Below are 22378 nucleotides of genomic sequence, written 5' to 3'. Positions count from 1 at the left end.
AGAGAGAGCCTCTGCTCCACCAACCGCCGCTGAACTATTCGGGAACTCACGGGCATGTTTATGAAACAATCAAAAATTTCTGTAGACTATTGTGGTTACTTCTAATCTATCTTCACGGTAAAGTTTGATATATTGGTTTACATCACAAATAATTAAAATTAAAAAAAACTATTGTTTTCGATACAAAAAACCATTGTTTCAAAAGGATTAATCGATTCACCGCATAAAAGCTCCTTAAACAAAAAATCTATTAAAAAAATTTCACAAACATTTTTGTTCTTTTCATTGCAATATTATTATTTCATTAGAAGAACGTCGAACTATATATGAACCTTATAAGGACGAAAACTAAACCTTTCTATGAATACCGCCATTCGGAGTTTTTCTTGAAACTCTTGATCACATCTTCCACATTTACATTGAATGAAATCGGCAGTATTGTTCAAATTTTTTTTTCGTCTCCATTGCTTACCGAACCCATTATCAGTTATAAAGGCGCGTCCACATTATACCGAATGATGCCGATCGGCCTATACCAGGCGGCATATTCGGTTCGTTATGTAATGTGGACGCCAAATCGGGTGCACGAAGCCGAAGCCCCACCGGATGTACGAAGCCGTCACGAACACACGAAGCACAATGTCGTCAACGCTAATTTACTTCGTTTTGTTTTGGTTCGACTCTCTCGAACCGGACCCACTTGCTTCGGGTTGGGTTCGGTTTGTTTCGAGTCGGTTTTCGGCACGTCGGCAAGCCCGGGCGGTACGTTCACATTTAGTCGGCTTTACCGGGCGGCCAAGGCCGCTCGACGTAATGTGGACGCGTCTTAAGACTCGTGCGGATGTGATTTACTCAGAAAAATTCGTTCCATCGGTATTATCAACACTTATTGCGATGAATTCACAAACATATTGTTAGGAATTACCTGAAGCATCCTATAATTTTGTATAACAGTTTTACGTTAAGGAACGTAATGAGGTGCACTCATCAGATCAAGTTGCCGGAAGAGTAGAAATAAACTCCAGTTCGAGTTCGGGCAAGTGATCAGATCCTGCGCGTATTATATAACCCCTATAGAATAGCCAGCTCAATCTCACTTCAATGAAACTCATCTACCAGAGAGCACCCTTTATTTGCGAATAAAACAGCTATTTAAAAAACCAATTTGGGTACCGAGTCAATTTAGTTTAACTTCATACGGATATAAAGAAAACAATTTCATAATGAAATTTACTAGCTTCTAATAAAAAGAAGAGGATCGCCTCGTTACCAACAAGGAAGAGTGACGTAAAGCGGTCAAAGTTTGAGTTTTTTGAAAATCGAAAAATCACTCAAGGGAGGAGTAAAGGAAATCGGGGTTTTCGAAAAAAAAATTTGATGCCAAATGTGTTAAAAATGCATGAAACGTCGAGTTCTAGTGTCATCTCGAATTTTTTTTTGTCAAGAATCGGCATTCTGGGACTTACTGTAAATCTGAAGTAACGAAGTGTCGCAGAACGAATTCCAATGAATATTTTGAAACTTTAGGATAATAGCCAAAGCGTTACATAGAGGTTTTTGAAAATTGTCAAAATGGCGGCCATTTTTGTGAAAAAAGAGTTATTTTTCATGAAAAATCGCTGTTTAGCTCATTAAAAATCTAAAAAAAATTGATATCATGTAACGCTTCAGATAATTAATTTTTACATGACGATAAAAAATTCAGCCAAATCGGTCGAGTAAATCCTGAGATATCGATACCACCAGCTGAAAAAACAGGATTTCGAGAAAAACTCGTTTAAAAATTCGTACAGCAATGCTATATCATATGAGGAACCTCATACCTTTAGCTGTATCCTTCTAACGAAATCAAATATTGAAAAATCATTTCAGGACAACATTTATTCTTCACTTCACAAAAATTAAACAAAACATTATTCGATTTGACGAGGCTTTTCATGATGGTTCTAACAGTGTAACGATTGCAATGAGTCTCATCTGGAGTGAAAAAATAACAAAAGTTACCCTGAAAGATGCATTCTTTTTCCTGAAAAAAGGATTCTCCAGAAAATAACGCTTAGCATGATGAATATGATGAAATCACTAAGTATAATTCTAAGGCTCCTGCTAAACGAGGAGGGGTGACAAAAATAAGCGCGTAATCTGAAGGTATGAACCAATTCGGTTTGGGTGAGGGTGAGGAGCTCTTTATCTCAATAGAAATGAAATTTAATTGCAAATCATCTGTTTTATTCCCTTCAATTTTTACTGTAGCCAAAATCGAAATTAGATCATCACTGCCTAGTCATAATTATTCAGCTGATGAACATCTGAAATGAACGCAACCGTTCAATCCGCTGTTGCTGGTTATGAGAGCTCTAGAGCGCCAACAACAAACCAAAAACGAGAGAGTGCAGACTAAATCATAGCTCACGTCGCGCTTCTAGAACCGCTCGAAACTCGCTTCTACGATTCAATCTTGATGGACGAGAGCGCCACCTACTAATCGCTAGCCGAAATAGGTAAACCACCGAAGCAAACTGTTGCTATTTTCGAGCACTTCGAAAACACGATTCGCTAGCAGAACCAGTAGCAGCAACGGCAGCGCGCCGTCAGCTCACTGATGCGTAACGACTTTTTTGCTTTTCTGTTGCTTGGTTTCGTTTCAAATCTACTCGTAGATATCAATTTGACTTTCAAATCGTCATCGTTGAGAACTAGACAATCATACCAATGAAGCTATCGGTTGGGGGGTTTTCGTGATCGTTTCGGTTCATTGGTTCAACGGAAGATATTAACGAATGTTTACCGCTCATAGCATGTTTTCGACCTAGGATTGGGCGATCTCGGATCGATTTTGAGAAGATCGATCTTTTCCATTCCGATTATAGATTTTTTGAATCGATCTTTGGTACTTTAGAAAATCGAGGAAATCGATTCTTTTGCTTTCGATTTTTAGATCTTAGCAAAACTTTTCGTAGATTTTTTTTTTCATTTTTTTTTCTTTATTAAAGAGATTTTCAGCCAAAGGCTGGTTCAATTTCGTAGATTTGTTTTTCAGTATAAATCAATTTCAATCTCACCAAAGACCATCTAACAATTTTTTTTAGATAATGTCAACATTTGGATCGCTTCTTCATGGATTTACTTCCGTACAAATATTGACATAGACAGGACTAACGGCAGTTGCTAAGGGATGTACTGAAACCAGTGCACAATGGTCCAGGAGATGCATTTAAGTGGAAATTAGCGCTTAGAGTTCGACAGTCATTCTCTAGACAAAAACTGTGTTAGACAAAGTTGTTACTCATGATAGAGCGCTCGCTTTCATGTTGTCAAAAATAGGGTGACCAAAATTGTCGATGAAATAAAAAATCTAACTTTCTTATCTTTGTAGATAGAGGTAAACAAACCTGAATTTAATAAAATGCTATCTGTGCGATTCCGTTGCTCATATAAAATGCTTCGGCTGGATTCGTTCAAATCTCGATTTCGTCAACGGACAATCGAACTTATTATGGTTCTGCGCTGATTGCCGAAAATCTGTCGATCAAATGAAAAATCATGCTTCGCAAGATTTAAGCAATGCTGTAGTCTCTTCAGTATCTGATGTGATCAGTTGCTGCATGAATGGTATAAAAGATGAACTTGCGCAAACCAATGCATTCATGAAATCTGTTTCCGAAAAATTGTTGTCCGTTGCAACGCCTGCTATCTCATCAAATCATCGTACAAATAAACGTCCAAGAGTACGTTCACCGGATACTACACCGAAACAAGCGAAATCCAATAAAAATCTGTTTGGTGGTACCCTGAGAGAGAGGAGCCAGCTCGCGTTTGTTGTGATCGCCCTTATGTCAGCGCGAACCAGTCACGGTGAACCAAGGGGAAGTATTGGAATATGTAGAAAATTTTAACATGATATTTTTTCGCAAGACATTTTATAAGAAAATAATGTTGACGTCGGACTACATCTTTCATTTCTATACCGGGGTGTAAGTTCAAAGCTTCGAGAACGAGAGTGTTACATTGGAGAAACAGAATTTTGAGCAATAATACCTGCCGGTTGAAAGAAATGGTATGATAACCGCTTCATTCGAAAGAAAAAATATCTACGTGTTATATGTGTGTTACTTATTGATCCAAAAATTTGTTTCCAAAGCTCAAAAATTGCTTTGAAAGCAAGCTATTGAAATCACAAAAATCTGTATATAAGCAGGTAGCAGCTCCGAAATCCTGATGAATGGAGTCACCACCAAGAGCATGTTTGTGCAAATGAAGGGCACTGGAGCATCGTGTTCGTTCAAGCAAGGCCAAAAAGGAGTCCACCGAAGAGAAGAATAGTATCGCTAAGAAGGCGACCAAGAAAGCGTCAGCATCGAGCTGGTGTGGCTGCCCGGAAGCAAAAGTCAAACAAATCCTCGAGCATCGCTGCATACAAGCCGAAGCCATAGAAATCAGAAGCAGCTTCGTTAAAAACTACCGTCGCCACACATAACGCACAACACGAGAGTGTTTTCAGCAAATCAAATCCAGTTCTTTTCAGAAAGAGTATATCAAATACTGCGCTCAAATACATTCTTTTCGTAATTTCTTCGATCAAGTGCGATCAACGTAAAATTACATCTTTCGAGAACTTATAAGGGGTACAATGAATCTTGAGAAAAACAAACGGGAAGTGGGTATTGTGAGGAAGGGCAGAGTGCTTATTAAGAATGCAGACACAGCATCATTTTGATGGAACCTATTCTTATTTCCATCGGACACAAACAAAATTCCCTCAAAATGCACCTGGGAGAAATCAATGTTGACTCTTTTCATTGGGAGATTAGCGCTTATTTTGTATATTCCACATACGCTGCATATTCAAATTGTATCGGAGAATATACAATTATGGCTCACATTGCAAAAATCGATTCACCGAGCTTGCAGCAATAAATCAAACTGGAACCAGTTAAAGAATGAAAGAATTCACGAAAATTGAATGAACGATCGGAAAAAGTCACAAATGAGCGCAAAACACCCATTAATTCACACAAGAACTCCACCGGTAAGCAAATCATAAAAATCAGTTTACTTCTTATTTCGGATATGTGGAGGCGATCTGGCGTAGTGGTAACATCCATGCCTCTCATGCTAAAGGTCACGAGTTCAATTCTCACTCCCGACATTCTTCCAAAAATGAAAGTAAAAGTGACGAACCAGCCAAATGAGTTGAAAGTCACTATAATACAGATAAAAAAAAAAAAAAAAAAAATTATTTCGGATATTTTTTAGAAATCATCGAAATAGTTCTTTTAGACAACTATATCGGAATTATCAAAAGTAAAAAAAAAACTTGTTCGAATGAGCCGATGCTGCTGGAAGTCATGATGTGGGCTGACCTGGTACATATTTTATCATGTAACAACAACAGAAACTGATCATGTAAGTGCTCAAATTTTTATCCCCCATATATTCCTGTTAGGCGTAGTCCTAAGTCAAAAATAAAATCGCGGATAAAAACGCACAAATGATCTCACAAACAAAAGTTCACGTCAAGTTTCAACACTTTTCTTATAAATGAATGACAACAACTTGCTTGATTGAAATTGTCCGATTTGAATTTTCTTGATGAGAATTCGTAAAAAGAATAAGAAGAAAACAAACTATCTGTCATTCAGCTGGCTCCTCTCTCTCAGGTGGTACCCGGTCAGCTGATGAAGTTTCTGTTGCCGTTGAAACTGTACCTAAACCAGTTGAAAAATTCTGGTATAACGTATTGCCCCTCACGTTACCGAAGCAGAGGTTGCTACTCTTGTGGTGACATGTCTGCCTGGTGCTCAGCCCATTGTTAAAAAATTAATTAAAAAAGACGCTGATCTGAAGTCGCTTGCCTTCATGTCATTCAAAGTCGGTCTGGATTTGAATATGAAGGAACTCTCACTGGACCCTTCCACTTGGCCACAAGGAATTTATTTTCGAGCATTTGAAGAGCGAGGAACCGGTTTCCGGGATTTTTGGCTTCCCAGTGCAACGGTACTTCCACGAATCGACCTATCTGCCTCAGTCGAGCGTCCCTGCTCCTGAGCCTACGCTTTTCTATTACCAGAATACTCGAGGTCTTCGTAGTAAAATTTCGGAACTCAGACTGGCAGGAATCACCGTATGACTGTATCGTTCTCACCGAAACATGGCTTGACTCACAGATTATTTCTAACCAGCTGTTTGGTGAGGACTACACCGTCTTTCGTACTGATCGCAGTCCAGTTAACAGTAATAAGTCATCTGGCGGTGGCGTGCTCATAGCAGTTCGACGTTGTTTTTCGTCTGCTTTATTATTCAGTGCTACCGATGAGTCACTTGAGCAACTATGGATATCTATTTGGAATGGAACCTCGAAGTTGGCGATTGGAGTTATTTATGTTCCACCCAACTTATATAATGAGACTGAAGTAATCGAACGTCATATATCGTCAACTATAAAAGCGAACGAGGCTCTCAACCCTGATGATGATCTGTTACTGTTTGGTGATTACAACCGCACTGGTCTATCCTGGAAATTGAACGCAAACAACAGATATTTAGTGGTCGATACTCCGCATTCTCATGTTAATGCTGGCAGTTCCTGTCTTCTAGATGGCATTGCGTTGAACGGTCTTCACCAAATCAATTCAGTGCTTAATCACAATGGTCGGCTCTTGGATCTTATTTTCGTCAATCATAGTGCTCTACTAGCTTGCTCAGTGACAACGGCACTTGATGTGCTGTGCAATATTGACTCTCATCATCCCCCCGTCATGGTTAGATATGACAAGCCTATCGGTGCTTTATTTAACGACGAATTTGATCCCAATGCGTTTGACTTTCGGCGAGGCGATTATGATGCAATTAATACTGACCTTTACAATGCTGATTGGACATTTTTGACGAGCTGTTCTGATGCTGATGATAACTTCACCGCTATGATTCAAGAATTAATCTCTCGTCATGTCCCTCGGGTTCGTCCACGCCGTAAACCTGTATGGGGAAATCAGGAACTTAGCCGTCTAAAACGCCGCAAAAATGCTTGCCTTCGCGCTTATCACTCAATCAGAAGTGCTTACAATTGTCACCTTTTCAAATTGGCTAGTCGGGATTATAAAACCCTCAACAAAGTGCTATACTTTAACTATGTGCGTAACACAGAACGTAATATTCATGGCAACCCAAAGCATTTTTGGCGATTTTTTAATAATAAACGCAAGGAGAATGGCTTGCCGTCACTATGTTCCTAAATGATGAAGTGGCGTCTTCCACCAGTAGTAAATGTGCTTTGTTTGCGAAATACTTTTTGAGTGTATTCAGCATGGAATCAATACCACCTGATAATGCTTTGCGTTACGTTGCTAGCGACGGATTTTCAGTCGGAACTCTTTCCGTTGTTGCAGAGGATGTTGCTTGTGCGGTTTCCAAATTGAAACAATCTTATTGTCCTGGGCCTGATGGTATTCCTGCTGCTTTATTGAAAAAATGTTGTGAAGCACCAAAATCTCCGATCGTTACAATATTCAACATATCTTTACGAAAGAACAAGTTTCCTGAAAGTTGGAAATCATCATTTATGTTCCCTGTGTTTAAAAAAGGAGATAAGCATAGTGTGGAGAACTATCGTGGAATCACTTCCCTGTGCGCTTGCTCTAAGGTGCTTGAGGCCATTGTTTATGATCATTTACTGTTTCGGGTGAAAAGCTACATTTCTACTGCACAACATGGGTTTTACCCTGGTCGATCAGTTTCAACAAATTTATTGGAATTTACATCGCTATGCTTGCGTACTATGGAACAGGGTAATCAGATCGACACTATTCATACCGATCTGAAAGCGGCATTTGATCGTGTTGATCATGGAATTTTGCTTGCCAAACTCAACAAATTAGGAGCATCATCTAGTTTGCTTTCGTGGCTAAGCACATATCTACGCGGTCGCAAAATTTCCGTGAGAGTGGGTTCCTCCCAATCGAGGTGGTTCCAGAATGGTTCCGGAGTATCGCAAGGTAGCATTTTAGGACCTTTGCTATTCTCGCTGTTCGTTAACGACATCACCCGACTATTGCCTCATGGAACAAGGTTATGCTACGCTGACGACGTAAAAATTTATCTGCCAATTGAGACCACCAGAGACTGTTTGAGACTTCAAAGCTTGATTGCTTTATTCGCGGAATGGTGCAGCTTTAATCATATGATAATCAGCATTCAGAAATTCACTGTTATCAGTTTTACCCGAAAAAAACAACCAATAGTTTTCGATTACAGCATTAATGGCTCGTTACTCCAGCGAAGTGATAACGTGACGGACCTAGGTGTTGTTTTGGACAGCCCAATGTCGTTTAGACAACACTATACATTCATCATCAATAAAGCGTACCGTCAGCTCGGAACAATCTTTCGAATCGGTAGAGAATTTTGCGATCCTGGCACTTTACGAACTCTCTATTGCTCATTAGTTCGTTCCATCCTTGAGACAAGCTGTGTTGTTTGGAATCCGCATTATGAGTACTGGATACTTCGAATTGAAAGGATACAAAAGTGCTTCATTCGTAGAATTTGCCGCATGCTGCCTTGGAGAAATTATGATAATTTGCCACCTTATGAGGATCTTTGTCAGCTAGTTGGCATAGCTCCTCTCGAGCAGCGACGCAAGGATATTACCGTTAAGACCGTCCATAAAATCCTATCGGGATGCTTTGATTGCCCTGCTGTTCTGTCGCGACTTCAGTTGTACTGCCCTCTTCGGCCTCGACGGAACCAACATCTGCTACGGGTTGATGCGCATCGCACTAATTATGGTCTTCAAGAACCTATTCGTCAGATGGCGTTAGAATATAATCGTCGTGGAAATTTATTGTCCTTTTAGAATATTTTGTGTGCAACTGTGAAATGTATGCGTAGTATAGTATTGTCATAATTGTTATCCATCTTTGTTATTCGCCTAGTTTTTATGTCATTTTATTTTGTATACCATTGTGAAAAGATATTGGGTTTTTATGCCGCTTTGAGTTCAAATTTAACGTTTGCTCAAGTTGGCTTTTCCCAATCTAAGTTCCTTTTTTTTACCATTAAGACTTATTGTCGGATGGTGTCGAATAATAAATAAATAAATTATCTGAAAAAGCATATTTCACTCTACATGATGTGTGATTTTCAAAACTATGTTATTTTTCATGTTTGAGTAAATTAAAATTGAAATCATGAGTTTTTGGATAAAAACCCATCAATAACTTTGGGTAGGATTAAGATATAGACAAGTTCTGAATCGCAAAATGTTGGTATCGATAAGCTCTTAAAGTCGTACGAAGACATTTTGAAGTAGAATTTGAAATATGAAAGTTAAATCAGAAAAAACATGTTTTTCATGGTCACCCTAATGCAACTTGGAAAAAAGCGTTAAATCGATTCTCAAATCCAGTTAAAGTTAAAAGTAACTCTCAGCTTTAGCATTATTATGCAAAGCTTATTATCAATCTCCTTCTAAATGCAACCATTCTCGAGATATTTGAATAAACATTTCTAATTTACTGTCTTTTTTAGTTTATTTTTTTTTCTTTTTATATATGTATACTTGAATTTTTTCTTAATTTTTCATGAAGAAAATTAAAAAAATGAGTCCAAGATGGTAAAACTATTTTTGACGATTTGGTGGAACTTCGAATTTTTATGAATCTGATGTGAATGTGAGACGCTAATCACTCGGCCACGGGTGCACTGTAAATAGGCTCTTTTAATATGTTTGTCGTGTTATACAGTCATGTTCATGAAATTTTATGAATTTGCTTATTATTTGCTATTTCTAAATGACTTCTATTTTATATGAAAAAATTAAAAAAATACAAATATAAATTTAAAAATATATATTAGGCTGTCAAAAAAGTCCTGCGGTATTTTTTTTGAATTTTCATTTGTTCATAAAATTAGTTACAATCATCTGTTTTAAGTCAAATATGCGCCGTTTTGTTCGATGACTTGTTCCCAACGAGATGCCAACTTCATAATACCCCTGTTATAGAAGCTCGCTTCCTTATTGGCAAAAAACTCGGATAGTCAATTTTCACAGGCCTCTTTTGTGGCTAACTTCGGACTACCTAGCTCGTTCGCCATGGACAAAAACAGGTGGTAGTCACTTGGTACAAGGTCCGGACTATACGGCGGATGCAAAAGAACCTCCCATCCGAGCTCCCGGAGCTTCTGGCGCGTCACCAAAGAAGTGTGTGGCCTGGCGTTGTCCTGATGGAAGACAATGTGGCCTCTGTTTATCAAAGATGGCCTCTTCTTCATGAGTGCTACCTTCAAGCGGTCCAGTTGTTGGCAGTACAGGTCCGAATTGAGCGTTTGGCCATAGGGAAGCAGCTCATAATAGATTATTCCTTGCCAATCCCACCAAACACACAGCAGAACCTTCCTGGCCGTTAATGAGGGCTTGGCCACCGTCTGAGCCGCTTCAGCGGGCTTTGACCACGACCGTTTGCGCTTCACGTTGTCGTAAGTGACCCACTTTTCATCGCCAGTCACCATCCGCTTCAGAAACGGGTCGATTTTGTTGCGATTCAGCAGTGATTCACATGCGTCGATACGATCAAAGATGTTTTTTTGCGTCAACGTGTGTGGCACCCATACATCGAGCTTCTTTGTGAATCCAAGCTTCTTCAAATGGTTAATAACGGTTTGATGACTTATCCCCAGCTCTTGGCCGATGCTACGGCTGCTACTATGCCGGTCTTTCTCGACTAATTCAGCGATTTTGTCGCAATTTTCGACGACAGGCCTTCCGGAGCGTGGCGCATCTTCGACGACCTCTACACCAGAACGAAAACGTTGAAACCATCGTTGTGCGGTGGAAATGGAAACTGTATCGGGTCCATAAACTGCACAAATTTTATTGGCAGCTTGAGATGCAATTTTGCCTTTGTCATAGTAGTACTGTAAAATATGTCGGATATTCTCTTTATTTTGCTCCATATTTGCGACACTATAACTCACGAACGACTTAACCAAACAAAACATTGTCAAGGACTATATTATAGCGCGCAAAAATACCTTTCCAACAAGCTATAGTATGACTCGATACAATGAATACAACTAGAACTACGCACTTACAACGACACCTCGCGGAAATACCACAGGACTTTTTTGACAGCCTAATATATATAATTGAGGGGCTTAGAATGCAAGGAGTGTAAGTGACATGATCGATTTCTCTTCATCAACTTTTTCTTTAGCTTATAACTCAACTGCAAAAACGTTCCAATTTGAGTTTGCACCCCTTTCATTCTAAGCCCCTCAGACAAACTCAAATTGGAACGTTACTAAATACAAAAAATTAGAAATGTTTATTCAGAATGGTTCCATTTAGAAGGAGATTAATAATAAGCTTTTTTTTGTTCTAAATCACATCAGGATTCATAATTTGTGACTAAAAATGATTGTTAACATACAAACATTTGAAGTTTCGAAAATTCATCACACTATAACTCTATAACTCACTCTAAGACACTATGTCGGTACGACTCATAGTTTTTGAGATACAGTGGAACATCGATTATCCGCGAGCGGATGATCCGCGGTGCGGTTTATCCGCGAAAGCGAATTCCATAGTAATTCTAAGGAGTTCATCAGTGAGTGGTAGGCTTTTGCTTTTTTGTTTTGCTCATAACTTTCACATTATTTGACTACTGGTGTACACGACCTTATGGATGGATAGTCTAATGGTTACTGTATTGATAAAACATAGTTATCATGCTGAAATATCTTGTGTGCATCTCTTTTTTAGTTATTAATTGCGTTATCCGCGATTTTCGTAATCCGCGGTGACCTAGCAAGACTATTCCGCGGATAATCGGGGTTCTACTGTATAAATTATCAAAGATTTCTCTTACTAAAATCGATACGCTCTTTTCAAAAGTTACCCTTGAGTCAAAAAATTCCCAATTGCTGTGGAAAACTCATATTTTCTCCAACACAAACGGAATACAAACTATCATTCGAATCAAAAATACTCATGTTTTGTCATTTGTCGTTTTCATTTGGAATTGCTCTGTATATTTCTGATGGAATTTTTGCTATAGATATTTGAGTTATATGTCTTTGTTACAGATAACCTCAAATAAGTTATTAGACTTATGTCAAAAACGTACGGAAACTTCGCACTGATGCTTTTCCATCAGTGATAAATCAAACAAAGGCCAGGATTTTAGTAATAAATCTCACAAGCGAAGGAGTTGAACGTCTTATTCTTCGTCTTCCATCCTTTCGAGAGGAAGTTCCACTAATAAAAACGAAACCTCAGTCGCAGCTCGCGTGTTGAAGTCTATCACAACACTCATTAACATTGTATTGCGGTTGATCCAGTTGCAAATTGGATATAAATGTGCCAATAAAACAAATTAATGGTATAATTAATCCCAGAGTAGACTTTAAACATCTTTTTTATGTTTTGCTTCACCTTGCACCTATGCATTTACTTCCGTGGGAAGCATCATTTCAGTGCTGACTATCATTGACCTAACCGTTTTCTTTTCTCACATGATGCTTGTGACTTAAACCGAGATAGATAGAAAAAAACGGCGTCGCGAAGCTTGCGAAAAAAAGCCACTGGGTGCCGATTTCCCTAGGATTTTCCCATCCATCCATCCATCCATCCGGCAGGGGGGCGCGCGCATTCACGCAGACTACTTTTTATCGACCCGGGATGGAGAGCAACGAGTGAGACCTTCAACTTTATCTCGCACCAGTCGTCTTTACATAAACAAAATTGCAACGAGTGCAGCAGCAGCAGCAGCAGCCGTCGCCCCTGTTGTTGTTTGCGTTTAAAATCAGCGATTCTGTGATGCTTGTTAAGAAACATTGACGTAATTGTTGACTTGCACAATGAGCTTAGCTGTTCGATGCTCGATTTTATAGTGAGCGGTTTTTTTCTGCCGCCAGATTCGACTCTCGTCTGGAGGTAATTATCTAATCGTGTAGTACGCGGCGTCTCATTTCCATAGCCCCGGCAATAGCTGGAAATTTGCGCAAATGCGTGAAGAATGCGTTTCGTCGCCGTTTTCCGCTACGGATTCCCAGAGCGGTTTGAGTAACAATCAGCTTTGATCGAGAGCGCGTTGGGAACAATTGATGGATTTCAATAGAATGCATTTCGCGATACCTTTCTTTTTGAATCGAAAGAAAGTGAGATGAAGGTAGTTATGTTAACACGAGATATAATAACCACTACAAATCTGAAAGTATGTAGGAAACTGAGCTGACGCAATGGATTAAGCGAACAGCAACGATGGGAAGAATAATTAGTGTAGTATGCAAATTTGTAAGCTCTGCGGAAAAAAACTGCATTGAATTTCAACTTGAATTGCAATACTTACAAAGTTCACCGGGAAGCGAAGCTACGTCAGTAATTTTTCATTTGATAACAACGATTCCACAAATAACGTTAAGCGTCAACTTAAGATTGTGTTAGTCCGTGCTGAGGCGACTCGTCGGCTGAACCGTTGAATGATATTAATCACCGATAACGAATGAGCAGATAACAAATGTCAACAGTTGAACATACCACGATTACTTGATTAGTTTGTGATGGATGAAGGAAGGTGTCTTTTTGCTTACCTTTGATGAAACGCTGAGTGGCAGAAGGTTCAGCATCGATTCCGATCGTGATATAACCTGCGGCATAGGAAAGGGGACGAGAAGAGAACAAAAAGATGGGCGTGGTAAGTGCAATGGTGTCATTCTGTGCTGAGTTTACATAATTTAAACACGACTGAAAGATGGATTGGGTGTTATAACACATATAGATTAGGTGCAATAGAATAAGATCACCAGGGGTGAATGAATTATATCAATTTAGTATTGAGTCATAATAACGGTTTAGTATTTGTTTGCGATGACATTAATTTATTTACTGCATTTGCATTTGCATTTACTGCAACTTTGGTTAATAATTTCTATCTTTGACACCAAGTACTATGACAACGGTAAATGAATGATTTTCATAATAGTAACATTTCATTTATTGAATCGCAATAAATAACATACAATACTGCGTCATTTACCAGTTAAGCCCCGATTTTTTTCTTGCTGCGTTTTCCATTCAACCCGCATCAAGAGCACAATATCAGTGTCGGTTCCAGTTTCCAAAGATACTTATTGTACGAATAGAAAATAGTCAGCAATTCGACTAGAAAGTAAACATCTTTCTGTAAAACATCCAAAACAGACCGTATATATTTTTATATTATTATTTTGTAATTTTCAGTTCCAGCCAGTCAGCGCCAGCGTCAGTTCCCACCAAAAAGCTCAACGTCGTCTTATCACATTCTTCGAGTTCGATTTCCGGCCCACTTGCATTGGTATCCACCTATTCTCGACTTTGCCACTCGCAATACATTTTTGGCAAATTAATCGCAATTAAATTCCAATAAAAAAATACACAAAAATAACACTACGTTGAGAAAGCGGAATTCTCCTAGCAACTGAAGAAGACAGAAAAAAGAAGAAATAAGAAACAAGAAAGAAAGAAGAAATTGGAAACAAGAAAGAAAGAAGGAAGAAGAAAAAAAGAAGGAAGAAGACAGAAACAAGAAAGAAAAAAGAAAAAAAGAAAAATAGGATATAATTCATAGGACACGACATTATTAATAATGTTAATAATTAAAATTTATGTCGTAGGACACCTCAATAATGCGATCGTTTCCTGGAAACCACTTCCTATAATTTCCAAAATTTTGTTCCTGCCTGCCTCTTTCACAATCCAAGTGAACAAGTGAACAAGAAGAATTTCAAATCCTCAAATCCATCATACACATCATACAAATCTTGTCGAATTACCCAAAAAACGCACAAGTACATAACGAAAACTTTTTTTTTTTGACAAAATCATTTGCTCCTTTTCGGCAGAGAGTCGAAATTGGAGTCTCATTTTCACTCCCTCACCATCATAGAAACAAACGAGCTTTCATTATTTTAGCGATACCAAGATGTTGTTATTAACACTCCTATACTCGGGCATTGGTCTGTCAGACCGAGAAATCAATAATTCGTTCATTTCTCAGAAAATATCAACACTACGACTTTGCGATTCTCTCTAGCTTCGTTATTCGTCGTCGTTAGCGTATCGTATGAGTTGGTACGAAGGGGACGCGTATCACTTTTTTACCACTTTCGGTCTGAGATACCGACGCTAGTGTAGGAGTAACTTTTTTAGACAAGTAACTTTTTCCTATTTTAGAATATTATCAATGAAATGTATAAATTAATGTTGATGGCGTGGAATATTTATTGAATACAATACATAAGATCATTATCGGACTATTCTTATTTGATAACAGTTCCTTTTGTAACTGGATTGAACGGATCCATATATTAACTATTCGTCGATATATTTGTCGTTAGATTCATACGTTCAAGAGCAAAATATTAATGTTTGACTTTCGTATAGTTATTCGCTAAATATAATGGTCATACATATACACACTTGTGAAAGAATTTCACTTGTGGAAGAATTGTAAACAGTAAACTATAAACTAATCGGTAGCTTATGGTAATTTTCAACAGTTACAGTTACAGATATTTTTCATAATGGACAATATCGACAAGAAAACAAGAACGATTAGTCAACGATCATACCATGTTGAAAACACCGGTTCTCGTCCGATCACCGAAGTTAAGCAACATCGGGCGCGATCAGTGCTTAGATGGGTGACCGCTTGGGAACGTCGCGTGTCGTTGGCATTTTTCAACCCGCCCAATTCCAGCTTCACCTATCCGGCAAAGCGATCAGGCACTCGATGTTTTTCAAATACCTTGGAGCATATTTTGACTCCAAATGTACCTGGGGAATACACATTGCGTATTTGAAACAGAAATGCCAGCAAAGAATCAATTTTCTCCAAACAATAACCGGAACATGGTGGGGCGCCCATCCAGGAGACCTCATTCAGTTGTACAAAACAACGATATTATCAGTGTTAGAATATGGCAGTTTTTGCTTCCGATCAGCTGCCAGGATTCATATTCTCAAGCTGGAGAGAATACAATATCGTTGCTTGCGTATAGCCATGGGGTGTTTGCATTCGACACATACGATGAGTCTCGAAATCTTGGCAGGAGTACCCCCGCTTACTCTTCGATTCACAGAATTATCCTACAGATTTCTCATCCATTGCAAGATCATGAATCCATTGGTGATTGATAACTTCGAAAATCTACTCCAACTGACTCCTCAGTCAAGTTTTATGTCTTTGTACCATGATTTCCTTTCCCATGAAGTGCACCCTTCACCGGGCATCTCCAACCAAGTTTGCTTCCCATACTTTTGCAATTCCTCTGTCAATTTTGATCTGTCCATGCGACAAAAGATCCATGGAATCCCAGATCATCTACGCTCCGATTACATTCCGGAGATATTTTCGGCAGAATATGGGAAAGTTAGATCTGATAAAATGTTCTTTACTGACGGTTCATACATAAACGGGTCCACTGGCTTCGGCATCTTCAATGAAAATTCCAGTGCCTCTTTCAAACTCAAAGATCCTTGTTCCGTGTATGTCGCTGAAATGGGTGCGATATACTATGCTCTAGGGATCATTGAAACACTGCCCATCGACCATTATTTTATTTTTTTCAGACAGTCTTAGCTCAATAGAGGCAATCCGCTCAATGAAAGTTGATAAACGCTCATCTTATTTCCTAACAAGAATAAGACAACTATTGAGTGTTTTGGTCGAAAAATTATTCAAGATTACCTTAGCATGGGTTCCCTCTCATTGCTCGATTCCGGGGAATGAGAAAGCGGACTCGCTAGCTAAGGTGGGCGCATCAGAAGGCACACTTTTTGAAAGGCAAATTGCTTATAATGAATTTTTCCACATTCCTCGTCAGCACACGCTCGTGGAGTGAAGATGAGTTCGGTCGTTGGTTACTCACGATTATCCCTAAGGTCTCGACGAGTGCATGGTTCAAGGGATTGAATGTAGGTCGTGATTTCATTCGCGTGATATCTCGGCTTATGTCCAATCACTACAACCTATTCGCGCATCTTTATCGCATTGGGTTCGCAGCAAACAATCTTTGTGATGTTGGCGATGGCTACCACGACATCGAGCATGTTGTCTGGTCGTGTATCCGGTTCCATGCTGCTCGCTCTCAGCTCTCTAGAGCACTGAGAGCACAAGGCAGACAATCGGATATCCCCGTCCGGGATATCTTAGGTAGCCGTGATCCTGATCTTCTGCTTCATCTATACCTGTTCCTCAGAAACGCCGATGTCAACGTTTAATGATGTTTCCTTCGTTGTGTCCCTGTTTCATGTCCCTCCTATCCGATCTATAAACTTTTACTTTGTCGCGGCAATACATACACACACTCTTTACAAATACACGGGCCAAAGGTTGTGCAGTCCACTGATGATTCAACAAGAGCCAAAGATTGTACCGCTCATGACAACTCTACACGAGCTGATGATTGCGCCGGCTAGTGACCATTCTATCCTGGATTCCTCGAGTCGAGAAAGACGCACCACGCTAGATATGGGGTACAGACTAGGGAACGTTGCTGATTAATGGTCAGCTGCATCCCAAAAGGAAGTATCCCGTGTCGAGCACAGGTACAGAGCATTGGAGACAGCAACATCACAATTACGAAAACACTTGTAATACTAACCTCGAGCCAACCGCGAGTAATCGGTTACATATTACTAACATAGTTATAAGGCAAACATTGTCGAAATATTGAACTCCCGGCCCCGTCAGGTTGACGCCATATGAGCCTTAATAAAAATATATATTTTGGATATATAAAAAAAAAAGAAAACAAGAAAAAGAAAAGGAAGTTCCTAGAAAACCTTTCATATTATATTTTTATGCCCCATCTAAAAAAAAAGGATTAATTCTTAATTTACCAAGAAAACAGAGACAAAGAATATTAGAAATATGCAAACTTTTTATTCCAGAACCTTCATCATACGGTAATTATCTAGAAGGTCGTTATACATTCTTCTCTTCGATAAAAGACCCGAAAAACACGCAACAACTGCATGAAATGTAAAAAATATGTTCGTTTCGAGCATGTAGTTATGCTATGTTCTGATTCTTACTCTAATGAAACCACAATCGATTAATACGTTTTTATGTTATTTTATAGCTCTTTATACTTCCATGAATTATATTCAGTTGTTTACTTTTAATTAATAACAGTGAAAAATTCGAATTTCGTTATTTGTGTCGTAGTATCAAAAGTTACTCTATTTTGAGGAGGCTGAATAAGATGATTTAATAGTCATAATAAAGACGATGAAAACATATTTTTTGGAGTTTTTTCATTCAATCATACCCTCTTCTTCAAATAAATGCCAATAAAGCCTGAAAAATACACAATGGCAACATAACAGAGAAGTTCAATTTTCGGTCTGTGACACCGTGCGCGAGTATACTTGTTATGATTTTGCACGCGAGTACAGGAGGATTAAGGGGTTAATCTAGTGTAGAGACACGAATTTCGGACGTTTTTTCGAGCTCCGTGAAATAAAATCATAGAATATCTTTACTATCTATTATATCATTATTTGTTCATCCATCTTTTAAAAATAAAACAAAAATTGAACGGAGAAAAAACATTCATACTAGAATAGTTAAGAGCTGATGAAGTGAGAGGGTTCAAGAAAAGTTGTGTCATGGCGTACATGATTCCAGCCCTTCTGGTTATCTGAAACAAAAACATCGAACAGATTCTGAATCAGTAAAGACGCCGCTATCGCATGAACCTTGGACAAGTCAAAAACATCTTTTTTGACAGAATGGCGGCCGTTCGACAAAACAAAGTGCGGTTTAAAACGCTTTTTCTTACGTTTCCCGATTTAAAAAAAAAAGTAAAACTCAAAAAATATCATATTTTGGAGGTTCATGCGATAGCGAGATGCCTGCGGATTGTATCCATATAAATTAGACATGAATCGGTTCGGTAGAACTTGAGATATCGTGTACGCCAGTTTGAAAAAACTAGTTTCAAGAAAAACGCGTTTGAAGTTCATTGTTATTGCTGTACCAGGTTAGATACCGCATCACTAAAATGGCTCTAACTGGGTGAATAATGGGATTTTCGATTAGTGCTTTCTAGGGTATATTCTTGAGTGCCTAAACTAGAATACTTTTAAGGCTCTCGGTGTCGGTGTTTCCTAATATGAATAGCTTACTTTCAAATCTACTTTTCAAGCTCTAAATTTCAATTGGCATTGACAGTCAAATGTTTGTATAGTGTTGAATATCATTCTCGCGATACATTACATGACGATATTTGAATATCTGCTCAAGCATAGCATTCATTGACTGGTACAACAACAAATTCTAGCCGTCTCTCACAAAATTCACGTATGACAACCTTGGTTGAATTCCGAGTCCAGTAAAACTTGGTGAAGCGGGATGATTCTTCAACAGCAAAGTGTTCCTGTTTTAATGTTGAAATGATTTTTTTCAGACTACCACTTTCAAATAAATGCGCTCGAATGTCAAAATTAGTAATGCCCGGTAATCGTTCCATTGATCTAACAGGTGAGCCATAAGTAGTGAAACCAAATTAAAACACGTTTGGTAAAAAATACTATTTAATTCATTTCATTATTACATTTTCACAAGTCCATACAATGTGCGTTTGAGGTATGAAATAATTGGAAAGTGGTCCTTCATCCTCAGTCTCCCTCAAGAGTCCTGCAACCCTCGCCATCATGGTCCGGACCACCTTGAGGTCAACCAATCCAGAGTGACTTTTGTGTAATGGCACGAAACTAGGTTCGCCCAGAACACAATTTTTCCATCCTTATGGTGCTATTTTACAAAAGCAACTATTTTTGGCAAACAGTTCTTTGTGTAGCCAACTCCGATTTGGATTCGGATCTTCTCTAGAAATACAAATGTTTGGGTAATTTAGGTGGTAAATTCATCTTCTTAGATCTACTTGGTAATTCTTTTTTGCCTAATTGTTCCGGAATTTTTGTAACCCGCTTAAAGAATACCAATCAATGTAACAAACGGCTTATTTTGAGGACACCATTTGGAATACTAAATTGAATTTAAGTCAGAATTCCCGAACAATGAAAACAACTAAATTCAACAACAATGTTTTCAAACAGTCCTACGTCAAGCTTCCGTTCTAGCCCTTAAGCACAGACCCTTGTACTTCCATGGTTAGGAATACATTCTATTATTGAAAATATTATCTGTGAACTGCATTACACTTGTTGCAAAGAACCTCTCGTTTATGGATTCCATATTTATGAAATGACAACAAAATTCCTTATAACGCCGCTTGTGTGGTTCTTGCGACATTTGAATTTTTCTAGTCTAGAATTTAAAAAAAAAACGATTTTTTTCCTTTTATTTAGGACGTTTAGATATTTGTGAATATGTTCTAAAGAAAATTTTGTCTAAATATTCGTTATTATACAGGGTTTTCCATTTCGGGCTTCCGATACAGCCCTGCGCTGACAACCGTTTGACATAACTGCCAACCAAAGCGTCATATCGTTAGTTGAATGTCTGCCATTTTACAATATGGATCGTTTTAGCATCGCACAACGTGTTAATTTTGTTAAATTATACTATAAAAATGATGAAAAACCGGCAAATGTTTTTCGAGCATTACGGACGGATTTTGGTCGTCATGGACGGCCTACAGAGCACACAATCGCTAATGTAGTGCGTAAATTCGAACAAACTGGATCCGTAGCGGATATTGTGAAACCTGTGCATCATCGTAATGTGCGTTCGGCCGAAAATATTGCTGCTGTTGCTGCCAGTGTGGAGGATGACCCGAATGTTTCGATTCCACGGCGTGCTCAGCAATTGGGTTTGTCAAACACATCATTGTGACGAATTTTGCATTTGGACTTGCACCTACATCCCTATAAAGTCCAACTGATACAAAAATTAGAGCGTGGTGACCATGGAATGCGTCGGGCATACGTCGATTGGGTGAACGAACAACAGCAGCAAAATGTTGAATTTTCGCATCAAACTTTCTTCAGCGATGAGGCACATTTCGAGCTCGGTGGCTATGTGAACACCCAAAATTTCCGAATATGGGGCTCAGAAAATCCACACGTGATTGTTGAGAGGCCATTGCATCCGCCAAAAGTCACTGTTTGGTGCGCATTATGGTCTGGTGGAGTCATCGGGCCGTATTTCTTTGAAAATGAGGACGGCGAGACGGTAACTGTGAATGGTGAGCGCTATGGCCGCATGTTAACCGATTTTTTTTGCCACAAATTGAAGATATGGATACGGATGACATGTGGTTTCAGCAGGACGGCGCCACGTGCCACACAACACGACCGAACATGGCCATATTGCGAACGAAATTTGAAGGACGCATAATTTCGCGTTTTGGTGATGCCAATTGGCCGTTCAGATCATGCGATTTGAACCCGCTAGACTTTTTTTTGTGGGGTTATGCGAAAGACCGTGTCTATGGCAACTCTCCGCAAACTCTTGAACATTTGATAGACAACATTCGTGAAGTTATGACCGAGATACCGCCCCATATGTGCCGAAAAGTCATCGAAAACTACCTGTTCCGGATCAAGGTGTGCGAGGAAGCCCTAGGTGGACATTTGAATGATGTTGTATTTCACACATAATGGCATAAACCAAACTTTAATTTGAAATAAAAGTTTCATCGAAATTCGAATTCTAAGTGTGTTTTATTTCAATTTAGTTTCGGAATTTAAAGTTGGAAAACCCTGTATAGCCATAGCGAGTTATAGTCATCTTAGTGACGCGATATCTAGTCTAGAACGTCGCATTTTTTCATGGAACTACTTTTTCCAAACTTGTGATCAAGCATGGGGAAGTTCATTCGCTCATTTCTCCACCCCTCGCTATAAATCTGTCTTGTATCTGCTAGTAAAAATCATGGCGAAGAGAATGCAGCAAGCAATCGTGAGAGTGCACGATGAATCCTTTTTAACTCTCCGATCTCTTTCATTCGAGAGAGTGAACATAAAATAACAAAGAGTGGACAACAACACTCAATTCATGAATAATCCTTTGAAAGAATCGTGCGAAACAAAATAACGAATGAGTCAAAATAGGCTCAATTTGCGTGCATGTATAATTTTATTTTCCCTTCTACTCTCTTCCTTGTTAACATTCAAGCCAAGCAATGCGCTTGAATCTGCCTTCCCGCTCACCAATAACTTGCGTTAATATGGTCTTTTGTGTTGGTATAGATCGTTTCATACTATAAAAAAGAAGTCATTGCAATAGTGAACAGGACACAACTCGATATACCTCCCTGTATTTTACTGCTGCGATCGAGGCTTCAATGATTGCTATTTGAGTGAAAAACGAATGATTTTACTTGTATGAGAATTCAATCAAAACTGTATCACAGAGACACTCAT

At 38.8% G+C, this 22378-nt stretch overlaps 1 protein-coding gene and 1 non-coding gene across 2 annotated transcripts in view; one reads left to right on the top strand and one right to left on the bottom strand.

Moving 5' to 3' along the window:
• The window catches only part of LOC129765614 (uncharacterized), a 53202-nt gene that overhangs the window by 18092 nt on the left and 12732 nt on the right, over window positions 1-22378 (bottom strand). Inside the window, 1 exon segment of the mRNA XM_055766026.1 lies at window positions 13594-13747. Coding sequence (XP_055622001.1) covers window positions 13594-13747 — 154 coding nt within the window.
• LOC129772434 (5S ribosomal RNA) lies at window positions 15599-15717 on the top strand. Its single transcript, XR_008742629.1, has one exon. It is a non-coding gene; the product is annotated as a 5S ribosomal RNA (ribosomal RNA).

Source organism: Toxorhynchites rutilus, chromosome 2 (assembly GCF_029784135.1).
Source record: "Toxorhynchites rutilus septentrionalis strain SRP chromosome 2, ASM2978413v1, whole genome shotgun sequence".
NCBI classification, from domain to species: Eukaryota; Metazoa; Arthropoda; class Insecta; order Diptera; family Culicidae; genus Toxorhynchites; species Toxorhynchites rutilus.
This window is presented reverse-complemented; position numbering and strand designations above follow the sequence as displayed.